The 12,420-nt window shown below is 34.5% G+C and overlaps 1 protein-coding gene across 7 annotated transcripts in view; it reads right to left on the reverse strand.

The window, feature by feature from the left end:
• The window catches only part of LOC127842741 (microtubule-associated protein 9-like), a 63,896-nt gene that overhangs the window by 17,387 nt on the left and 34,089 nt on the right, over positions 1 to 12,420 (reverse strand). For all 7 annotated transcript variants that reach the window (XM_052372440.1, XM_052372441.1, XM_052372442.1 and 4 more), the window contains exons 2-6: positions 11,510 to 11,687; positions 3,410 to 3,902; positions 2,346 to 2,431; positions 1,868 to 1,985; positions 906 to 1,183 (exon numbers count right to left, since the gene is read on the reverse strand). In XM_052372440.1, coding sequence (XP_052228400.1) covers positions 906 to 1,183; positions 1,868 to 1,985; positions 2,346 to 2,431; positions 3,410 to 3,902; positions 11,510 to 11,687 — 1,153 coding nt within the window. The remainder of the gene's footprint in view (positions 1 to 905; positions 1,184 to 1,867; positions 1,986 to 2,345; positions 2,432 to 3,409; positions 3,903 to 11,509; positions 11,688 to 12,420) is intronic.

Below are 12,420 nucleotides of genomic sequence, written 5' to 3' on the forward strand. Positions count from 1 at the left end.
TGGTCACTATCTCCTTCTACATTATTAGCACTACAACCTAGAAACGTACACACATGATAGCTATGAGCATATGTGCACTATTTGGAATTTTCACTCATTTTTTTAGGTTATTTTACATTAACTTCTTCATTTCTACACTGATTTACTTCAAATTGATACTGAACATCTCTTATGACAATACCGTCAATCTCAACTATGCATGGCCCCATTACCAACCCTGGGGCGCCCCTGGGTCAAACATGCGGCGTGGGGATACGCGCCGGCCTCTGCAGCGCCATTTCTAGTTATACATTCATTTATTGCATTTACTTCAATATAATTATAATTTTCAGACACCTTAATTTGTGTCTCTAAATGTTCAGACAAATGTAATTTTTTAATATTGTCCGCATCTTAATATTCAGACATGAAAAAAAAATAAGTGTCAGAAAAATAAGAGTTATTACGGTATATCTGAATCTTCCAGTCGCTAAATACAAAATTCACACATATGTGCACCCACGGGTACTTGATTTTTTTTTAGGACCAAACTTTTTTTTCAAGTACCTGTGTGTGCACCAAATATAAACTTACATAAAGAACACATTTTCACAGTATCTAGAAGCCACACTCTTTTAAACAGTAACACTGTGAATTATGAAAACTAAGAATCACCCTTAAACACTTAGATATGTATTCTGACGCACTTGTAGTCCCTTAGAAAGTTAAATTCAATAAAAGACCTTTCTTACTAGATTCAAGTTTTTAAGGCTCCGACCTTAGATACTGATGAGAGCAAACAGCATAAAACCAGAACAGACTGCTAGTTACTCGCACGCTGTTCTCGTTTTTAAGCTGTTTATGCTGTTTGCAAATAGCCATTCTCACTTTTCTTCTGAGAGGAAAAGGGTTAAAAAAAGGTTTACTTTTGCTAGCTTTAGCACTTGTAGGTGTAAGTCTCCCAGACAATGCAGGACTCTTTCTTAAAGTTGGAGTTGTCCTTCCAGTGGGTTCACCCGCCTTGGTTGGGGTTTTCCTTCCAGGGGTCAACGGTTTCTCCTCACGCCCAAATCTTCGCCGTTCTCTAGAGCTGGGTGTTTTTTCTGGCTCATCAGCAAACTCGATGGTCTTGTCTTTTTTGCCCCCAAATATGTCCACCTTGGGCTTTGGTCGCTCGCTTTTTGGCGATTCCAGAGACAGAGACCTTAAATTGGTTAACTTATTATGGTCCTTAAGAGAGTTTTCATTAGAGTTTATTTGTTACTTGAAAAGCATTTTGCATGTGAATACTAGTATTTTGCAGTTATGACTTTCATGGCATTATCTCCCTTAGCAAGGAAACTTGCATGTTAGCTTGGTAACAAGGTATCAAACTAATACTAGTATTTTCTAACCTGTACTGGTACTATTATGAAGTTATTTGATGTTGTCTGACCATTACATTTTATGTGCTGAGCAATGCCCTTTCTGGTTGTAAACAATACATACAAAAACTGACATTGACTTCAACAATCAGAATTTACAAACAAACATTTCTTGAAGAATGATGAACTTTTAAGTCTCAGCAAAAGTTTTCAAACAATCACTGACCACATAATCTGATAATCTGTTATCCGGTAATAATGAATAGCCCTAATGCCACATAACATTATTTTTGCCAAAGTATGCCTTAACATCCTTAGCATACTATTCTAACAAAGTTTAAATAAAAAGTGTGTAACCATTTATAATCCCTAGTACTCATATCATATCCTTTTTTCAAGCCACTATAAAAATCCCTGCTTTGAAGGTGACTGTGTCAGGCATCAAACCGTTTTCCACAAAATTAAGAATGTCTTCTAGGTTTAGCATAATCTGTTACACAATGTTGCAGTGAACCATACTATACCTGGGGGATGAATCCCTGGACTTCAGTTTTGTGTCCTTCGCCAGAGTCCTTGGTACTGGTCTAGGACTCTCAGTAATTGTTTGCAGACCTATATCTGGGGTCTTCCTTCCAGCCTTGCCTAGAAGAAAATCATACTAGTTATTTTGTAAAATTTGTAGCATGTTGTACTGTAACTGACACTGCCTTTGAGCCTAACAACCTTTCCTGGAAAGTCTGACAAACAATGTTTATAGCATGCAAATGTTTTTAGAAAGTTTGGTTCATCAAACAAATTTGGTTCTAGCTTCCTAAAGTTTAAAAACATTAAGTGATACTGTCAATTATAATTTTATTACAAAATGAATATCGTTTTGCACAATAACACCGACAAAGAAAAGAAGTAAATGTAATCAAACTTATGTCATATTGCCATGTTACTTTAGTTGAATATATACCCACCAATATCTAGTATTTCGTGTAACGTTAAAGTAAAACCCACCAATATCTGGGCTGGGAGTTGCTCTTTCTTGGCCAAGGACTGGAGACTGTCGAAAATTTGGAGCTTTCCACTCTTTTTCTTTTGGACTGTCATGTAAAAACAAAACTCTAACATTTAAGTTTATCATCAAAGCAGTAGCTATAATGAAATACATGTTTAGCTGAAAGATTCCTTCTAAACAAAATGTCCAACACAAAATTACCATTCTGATTTGATATAATATATGGTACTCAGGCAAATACTTCTCTTGCATACATTTGTAAAATCATACAAGTACGTTGCTTGTTTAATGAGATAATGTGAATGTAAAATTCAATTCTTGATAAGACATTAGGCAAAAGCAGTACAATTACTATTCACAACAGGTGATCTTGACATGCATTTTTACTTTATTAAAAAAAATACACAAAATCCCAAACATTTACTTCAACATATCACAAATGGTCCATGTATCCTGATTTGTTCATGTAATCCAATACATTTTCCTATTACCAGACTATCATTCATACATCTAATATCATCAAATACAACAATGCATATGCACCTAAATTACTCTATGTTTTCTAAAAAAACCTTTTTTGCCAAAATAATTATTTTTTGTGTTTCTTAATTTTTGGACATGCATGGTTACGTCTGTAATTAATGACTCTACATTTTTTGACAGTATATTTTACAGCACTACTTTACCAGAATTCGGCACTGTATTCGCTTATCTTTTGACACTTCGATCATGGAATTTTACAAACCGATTAAGGTAATTAAACCTGGGAGACGCATGCCTGAAGGCAATGGACCATACCATTTGCCTAATTGGGTAAATAACAATGTATACCAGAAGAAAACAATCGCTTCACCAAACAGCATTTTAAATGATATCTTCCTATTAAGGAGGCTGTATGTTTAATGTTTTTACTTTTTTTGTTCTGTATCATTTCAGACAAGAGTTAGCAATTTTTGAATATTTTCCGTATCTTAATGTTCAGACACGAAAACAAATTATTATTTTTAAGTGTCGGAAAACTTAGAGTAATTACGGTATATAACAAATGTATTATAATACATACCTCTCCCTATCTTTTCCAGGGCCGGTCTTAACACCAAAGATCTTCTCTTCTTTAGTGAGTTCTCTAGCTGGAGCATTTTTGCCACTGGGCAGTAAACCCAGCGAAGGCGACACTGGGGATTTCCTAGACCCTGTAAGCATTCCATCTTCAGCAGGGGACTTTCGGTGCTTTGCACTGTAAATTGGTGCATCTACCGTATCCATTCCAAACCGACTGTCTAGGGGAGACGGTGAAGTGCGTCCCTTTGATGCCAATGTGCCAAACATTTTGTCTATGTCTCGACCAGGTGAGTTGTCCTTTGGAAATCCTGATGAGCCTTTCAAGGGAGGCGACTCACGAAGAGTGGACATTTGGTCTTTCTTCGCAGTTTTAAGAAAGCGATTTGCTTCACCAGGTTTAAGTGTGTCTCCTAGGTCTAGCTTTCCACGCCTTTTGGCTGATGACGGGCGATCACTTCGAATAGTTGTTCTCGCTCGAAATTCCATTGTTAAACCTGTGACAATACTTTGTTTTGTTTGAAAACGATAACATGATGTATGTCTCTACAATACACTTGTATTTTATTTTTAGGAAAAATCTAAGGGTTTTCTAAAATAAGTTGGTAAAGCATTAAAATACTTCCACACAAATTAATACAATAAAACTAATACTCAAGAAGCAAAACTAATCTGACCATCAAGACACAGTTGCAGTGAAACATGGGAATGTTTAAATACAAGAGGGCCAAGGTGGCCCTGTATCGCTCCACTGTTTTTTATTGCGAAAAAAGCGTGCAATGCACATGGGTTGAAATGTACTCAAGCATGTGACTTTCTCTTTCTATCCCTCTAACTAACTAAACAGACTAAAATGTCCGGGAATTGTCGCACAGGTCCTTTGCTTATATCGTAGGAACATTTATCTCTCCAAAAGATATTGTTGTTCTTTCTATTTCACATATTTTTAGATGCTGAAGATCAAATTTTCCCATGTTCTACAATATTAATGAGTTCCTTCATTCAATCATGAATCTTTTTCCAAAATTCCAAAAAGTTTTTGTAGGTTTCAAAGTTTCTGTTACTTATATAGTTCATGACATATGCAAAATACCTAATGACGTAGATCACTTGAACTTTACTTCATTCTTGAGGCATTAGTGTGTGTAGCAGGATTGTTAACGTGGTGAAGAAATTGTTTATTGTACAAGGAAGATATTTGCCTGAGGAAACATAAAGTTACAAGTTTTTCAGGTTATTGAGGTGCCGAAAGGCAGTAGGAATGATAACTTTGTAGAGGTTGTTTGTTAAGCAAAGTAAATGTTTATGAGACAAAAAATTGAATTATAATTCATCAAGATGTTGCGATCATGGCAACACTACTTGCATATGGCGTGAGGTTTAAAGAGATATCATGACAAACAATTAGCTTGACCTAACTTTCCTTTACTTTTTCCATCTGACATTGGTTACCTGTCATGTTTGTTTTTGAAAAATACTAGGATCAAGGTGCCTGTACCACTTGACTTTTTCGGCTATGTGTGGGACAATCGGATGTCAACAAACCATCGCTTCAGGTAAAGTTTTTGATAATTTCTTCATTAATTCAAAACCATTTTCAAAAAAACAAAGACGAGAGCACAGTCATGGTCAAAATACACAACTGTGTTAAGTTTGCGCAAAATTAATTTAGTATTTTTTCCAAAAAATGCAACCGCGCATTACAAAAGACACGAATTGAAATTCTATGTGTGGTATATTTGTTATTCAATCAACAAAAACGTTCATTATAATATTGTCGAAGGTTTAAAAAATAGGGCGGACATTGTAATTCTTCATAGAGAAGCTACATACATTGTATGTTTGCACAAATACTTCTAATTTGGAGTCTGTGTATAAAAATGCAATAAACAAGGTTAATGGACTAAATATGAACAAGTCAAGTCAAGTCAAAAACCTTTTATTTCAACTCAATTCATGTTTGACATGAATACATGAGCAAAAATGTACATACATGTATAGGCGAGGCGTGCAATATTATATAAAACTGATGGATTACATTACATATTGTGTGGTTCTTAGTAAATATTCTTATACTTGATTATATATATATCAACAATTTAGAAAACATATTTCAGGTAGCGTCAACACATATAGAACACATATAGAACGGATAATCATTTTCAATATGAGCAGTTAAGTACATAGATGTATAAACGAGGCGGATAATAATGCAATAAAAAGATTAATTACATTACATATGATATAGTTTCCTATTAAATATTCTTTCTTTATTTTATTATATAAATAACATATTATAGAACGGAACAGCATTTGCAATTCGACAGTTTTAACATGGTGGACGCTAAGATACACAAAAATTGTAATTTTGCTAAGAAATCTTCGGAGAGTCATTACTACAGTTATCTACAGCTATCATTTAGTGGGGTGTAGCCTTTAAGTCTTTACCGGTTTAGACATAAAATGAGCCAATCAATCAATCGGCTCTAAAAACAGCAAGCGGCATGGTGTTTGGTGTTGGGATGGACGAAAAGAGGATTAATTAATATAACGGGATCTTATCGGGTAAGTGTGTAGCGTTTTCATTTGCGTGGATTTTGTAAGATGATATGAATTTTTGTCTGCCATAATGTCGGCTTGTTTTGTGCACTAAGTGAAAGCATTTCTTTTGCATTAAAATTGATATATTTTCTTTTGATTTGGGTCATGAATGATTTCTATTTATGATTTAATCGATTTTGTTTATTGTTTTTATTTATTTCGTGTTTTCAGGAGATGCTTGATGGTGCTTGCTCCTGTTCGTCGCGTATGGATGATCAACCCAGGGTTAGCATTAAGTACTGCTGTATTTGAGCTTCTGTATCTTATATCTGACTTTTTAGTCATTTTTAAGGTGTGTGATAATTGTAAAGCCTATAGGTGTTTTTCAATTTCTGTTTTCAGATGCGGTATGTCAAAGGATGAACTATGTACATGTACGTTATGGGGGAGAAGGACATATGACAGGGGAGCAGCATGAGGACATTAGGGATCTGTGAAGTTTTTATATGAAACCAGACTATGAGAGAGTTAACCTTGTGTTGTTGTTAGAATTATTTGTATAAGTTGGTGTAATTTTATTGTCTCGTTTTTATTGTTTGTGTTAAATAACTCATAGATTTTTAATGTATTTGGTCGCTTATAAAAGTAAAGTTTAAGAAGCTTTTTTTTTTATCTGCATTAAATAGTTGGCATTCTAATAAGTAATGAAATTCATCCGCAATTTTGTTACAGGCTGTACAGGTTCTTAAATCTATAGGTGTTCTGTTCCAATTTCCAACTTCAATCGGTAGCCTTTGGCTTCTTGTCCTGATTCTGATTACAAGTTTTAGAAATGCATGTGGTGTATTCACTAAATAGCTGAAGTTTCTTTTAATCAGTTTATAGAAAGTACTATAATTTACTACAATTTTCAATTGATGATAACCATTCATTTATAAACAGGTCTTTAAGTTTTTGCTTAACAAGTATTTTAAGCCAGTCAATGCTAGGATAACATTGTGAGCTCCACACATGCATAATTCCACATGTTATTAAAATTGATTTGACATTGAAAAACCAGGGATAAAGGCGTGTAAGTGACTGATCATCAAGATGTTTGCATATATTGAACAGTGACATATAAATTTTTGTGGATAGTTTTTCTTGTTCTATGGTATTATTAGCTATCAGTTTTGCCCAGAATGTTGTGGTCTTTTCTTGTATGTCTAGTTTTAATGGGGTAAGTCCAGTTTCTCCATAGACAAAGTAATTTGCTGTACTGCGTTTCATTTTAAGGATATGTTTAATAAATCTCAATTGTACCCGTTCAATAATGTCTAAGTTGCCATAACCCCATATTTCTGCACCATAAAGTATGATCGATTTTATTGTTTTGTTTAAGAGGTCTATTTGTAGATCTATTGGGAGTTGTAGACGATTACAATTTCGTATAAGGCTGTACATAGCCCTTGTGGCTTGGTTGGCAATATGGCTTTTGCATTTTGAGAAGGAGCCGCTCCTACTGAATATTATGCCCAGATATTTGTATTCACTGACAGTGTTGATAGCTTGATTATGAAAAGTAAAATGGTATTCCTTGGGCCTGCCTTTAGAGAACACTAATATTTTTGATTTTTCAATGTTTACAGTTAACTTCCAATCTGTGCAATATTTTTGGTATGTGTCAAGAGCTTTTTGTAGGTCTTGTTCAGACTCTGACATGATAACTGTGTCATCCGCATAAAAAAAGATGAAAAGTTTTAAAAAGTTAAAAAGTTGTCCGTTTTCATCAAAATTGGGCATTTTTGTGCCTTGTACAGTGCTTTTTTGTTCGAAGTAGTTGTGTAAGGCATTAAGAAATAAAGAGAATTGTATAGGCGACAGATTTTCGCCCTGTCTGACCCCTGTGTTGCTAGGGAAAAAGTTAGAAAAGGTGCCATTAGATAAAATGCATGATTTAATGTTATTGTATCAATTTATAATGAGGTTCAAGCATTTACCATTGATGTTAAACCATGCAAGTTTTTCCAATAGCCCATCTCTCCAGACTGTATCGAACGCCTGTTTCAGGTCTATAAAAGCAGAATAATTTCTGTTTAGAGTTGTTTATATATTGTATCAGGTGTTGAAGTATGAACATATTGTCTGAAGTTGAAAAGCCTTTCCTGAAACCTGTTTGCGAGTTGTGTAAAATATTGTTTGATTCAAGGTATTTGTTGAGTCTGTTATTTATAATGCTAGTGAATAGTTTTCCTATACAGCTCAGAAGGGTAATAGGGCGGTAGTTTTCCGCTTTTGTTAGGTCCCCTTTGTTTTTATAGATTGGATTTATTATGCCAATGGTCCAGTGTTCAGGACTTACTCCTGTATCAAAAACTAGATTAAATAACTTTAGGTATACATTTTTCGTTTGCTCAAATGTGTTTTTTATATGTTCATTTAGGATTTTATCATATCCACATGCCTTATTTGATTTTAAGTTGTTTACTGCAAATTTGATTTCTTGCAATTGTCAATTGGCTTATTGATTTCTTCATTGCATGTTTCATTTTCTGGTTGTGGTATGTTGCGTATATGTTGGTTGTTGTTAAAATTAACTTGCCTGAAAAAATCATAGAATTCTGATATTGATGCTTTAATTTTGTTATTTTTCTTTTCATTTATCAATTCCCAGTATTTGCTTGGATCTGTTGTTTTTAGTGATCTTAATTTTTTTTACATGTTCTTGTTTAGATTTGTTAAAATGTTTTTTCATTATTTGCCTGTATGTTTTACTATTTTTCTTCAGATTTAATTTATTTTTGTCTGTTTTGTGCAGTTTGTATTGTAGTTTTGCAAAATGGAATTTTTTTTCTTGCCATGTTACATTGTATTCCAAACCAATTTTGATTGTTTTTCTTTGTTTTATTTTGGGTCAGGTTGAGTGTATTAGCCAAACGTACTTTCAGCTGTGTTAAGAAAAATGCTCGCAATATCATTTGATAATTTATTTGCCTGGGTTTGACATAAGTTGTTATTAAGTGCAAGATCATTTAATTCTGCATTTAGGATGTCAATTTTGTATTGGTCAATGTTTTCTGAAAACTTTTTGATCTGTCCCAAAGTTTGATGTGAGGTTCATTTGAATTATTGTTGGAGGGGCTGTGATCTGTCTGGTACTTTGTTAAGGCTAATGAGATTGGAGTATGAGCATCAGATAGTATATTGCAGAATTCAAGTACATTCATGGTTTTAATGTGATTAAAGACATTTGAGGTACATACAAAATAGTCAACCACGCTAGAGTTTTTACATGTGGCCTTCCCAGGAATGTCTCCCCTTGTTCTACCATTGAGAATATATAGATTGTTTAATTTTAAGAAGTCTAGGAACTGGTATCCATAATTATTTGCAGAGTTATCTCCACTATACCTGGTCTTTTCAATATTTTGAGATTGCTCGAACATGGACATTTCATAATCAAATTCTGAGTAAAATTCTTCCAGGCCTTGTCTGTCAAAAAAGTCTTTGTCAATGACAATATAATCTTCTAGGTTTTTTGTTCTTGAGTTGAATTCGCCAAATAAACAGATGTGATTATATTTGTTTGTAAATAGTTTGTAAATAGTTCAGATTGTAATTCGAGAAAGGGGTCTTCAACGGAGTAGTTTGAGTACTCTGGTGGTATGTATATTAGTCAACATAATAGGTCACTCTCTAGGTTGCATAATTTTTTTGAACACTTGAGTGTTCTTCTTCGACTTGTGTTAATGATGTATTAAACTGAGTTAAATTAATATCTATAATTTGTTTACCTTTCAATATCTTGCATTTCTCATCTTTAGTTCAATGCCATTTCAATTAACTGAACAGCGTGACAAACATAATAAAGCAGAATATGCATATGAATCTGATTATACACAGATCCACTATCATATAAACGAAATCATGTTTGTCTAGTTCCATGTTCGAAAGATCCTCTTCTAAATTGTTTTACTTCGCGAGTAGACTGAACTCCCAATTTGCAAACAGAAACACTGGTTTCCGTAACACAAATTCACTGTGCACATTTCTAAACAAAATATGTGTTTCTTGTATCTAAAACGTAGTCTTTTTCGTTGACAAACACATTTCATTATTCCTATCAAACTATATGATGTCAGTCGTTAATTCGATTGATATTTGTCATTTCAATAATCTTAATTTTCGCTTCACAACGGCGCCATTTGCATACGAAATACCAAACACATTTTATGAAACCGATTTTAATTGGAAGATTGTGAAACGACAGCCAATTATATTGCTCGTTTTAAAAATGCTTAGGCAGAATCTACCAGTGTAAAATGCGGAGAGATTTCGCGGGCCGTGGATATATTAAGCATATGTTCATTATTGTGATCCCCGGGGAAGGGTCAAATTTGACCCCAGGGGCATAATTTGAACAAACTAAGTAGAGAACTATTAGATGTCACTACATACCAAATTTGGTAGCCCTAGGCCCTACGGTTATGGACAAGAAGATTTTTAAAGTTTGCACGAAATAGGCTATATATAAGCATTTGTTCAATTTTGTGACCCCCGGGGCAGGGTCAAATTTGACCCCAGGGGCATAATTTGAAGAAATTTGGTAGATGACTATTAGATGTCTCTACATACCCAATTTGATAACCCTAGGCCCAATGGTTATGGACAAGAAGATTTTTTCACAAAATAGACCTTATATAAGCAAATTTTCAATTTTGTGACCCCCGGGGTGGGGTCAAATTTGACCCCAGGAGCATAATTTGAACTAATTTGAAAGAGGTTCACCCAAGGAACATTCCTGAGAAATTTCATCAGAATTGGACCAGTACTTTAGGAGATGAAGATGCTTAAAGAAAAAGTTAACGCACGGACGCACGATGGACACAGGACCATGACATAAGCCCCACTGGCCTCTGGCCGGTGGAGCTTGTAAAAATGATTACCACAAACTTTAACTTTTAGTTAAAATAATATAAGCACCAAAAGCACGAAAACATATTTAAGCCTTTCTCAGTGAAAACAGGGTTTAATGCATGTGAGTTATGTGCCGTCCCAGATTAGCCAGTGCAGTTCAAACAGGCTGATAAGGGACAAAACTTTCCGCCTTAATGGAATATTTGTTTCAAGGAAGTCTCTTCTGGTGTTTCTTTCCACAATTTTCGGATTGGGGCCGGGTCCCTTTGGATTGGGAAAAATCGCGTAGTCTTCACTTAAATTGAGAAATAAGTGTTGTTGTTTTTTTTGGCTAATGAATACTTTAAAATTGATACTTAAAGTGATTCCAATATTAAATTTACTAAGGTTCAACTTAAAGAGCATGATCAGAGATAAACAAAATTTTGTGACTTATTTAAAGGGATTTTTTTGTGGAAACCTTCAGTTTGGATTTTTTTGGTCTAATTCGGGAACAATATAAAAAAAATCAACTCAAAATGGGTCCTTCTACAGGCCCCATATTCAGGTGAAAAGAAAAAAAAATCCAGTTTAGATGGAAAGTGTTGTTCTTGATAAGACTGTGTGGACTTCCCATTCTTATCTAGGACAACACTTAACGCACTTGCATTAAGGCCAGATGACTTACTGTTTTCTTCCTCGCTATCCAGACCTGAACTTTCTTCACTCGTTAAATCTGCACTCAATCCGAGCTTCTTGCGTTCCTTCATCTTTGCATTTAACTCTTGCTGCAGTGACGTCTTTGGAAGCTGCTCACGCTGGCGTTTGGTTGTAGCACTGTATACTGAGGCGTCTGGTGTGTCCATCTAAGAAGTAAATTTAGTGTGTTGGTATACTAATATCAATATATTAAGTATTTTGTTAATGTAATATAAATCCAAATAAGAAGAGAGGGTTATTCATTGTGCGACAAGTATAATTCCTAATAGAAAAGACATCTAACAAAAGAAATACAGATACTGATATGACTTTGATACATTTTTCCACAAAAATCGTTGGTCAATGAATTATACCGGTACTTAATATTTCAATAACCTAATTGACTGAACTGTCTTCTCTGTTGTGTGATACATACAGACTCCACAATTATTCTGGTATTGCAGGGCTCAACATTAACGGTTGTCCTATTTCTGGCAAGTAAAAGTTGGGTCCGGGCAAGTTATTTTATAATCTAGTTGTCTGCCCAGGCAAGTGCGAAAAAGAACAAAGAGCATTTAATTTAGACTTTAATTAGACTTTAATTGCTGTGATCATTTTGTTAAATCTGCAAAAATAAAAAAGGTTTTGTGGTGTATCATTTTGATCTTCATTAAGAAATATGAGATTTACAGCTAATGTGATATTTCATGTTTGGGCTAGTGTCTTCACGTTCAGGGCAAGTAGATTTTTTAAGTACTTGCCCGGCAGGTTTTTTAGGTTAATGTTGAGCCCTGTATTGGCTTTACCAAGTCAGTTTGGATAGCCTTTTAGTGTTTTTTTAATACTTTTGGGAATAGGGTGGGGTTTCTTCGGATTGTGGAGAATCCCGTATGTTTTGAC

Source organism: Dreissena polymorpha, chromosome 8, assembly GCF_020536995.1.
Source record: "Dreissena polymorpha isolate Duluth1 chromosome 8, UMN_Dpol_1.0, whole genome shotgun sequence".
In the NCBI taxonomy this organism is placed as follows: Eukaryota; Metazoa; Mollusca; class Bivalvia; order Myida; family Dreissenidae; genus Dreissena; species Dreissena polymorpha.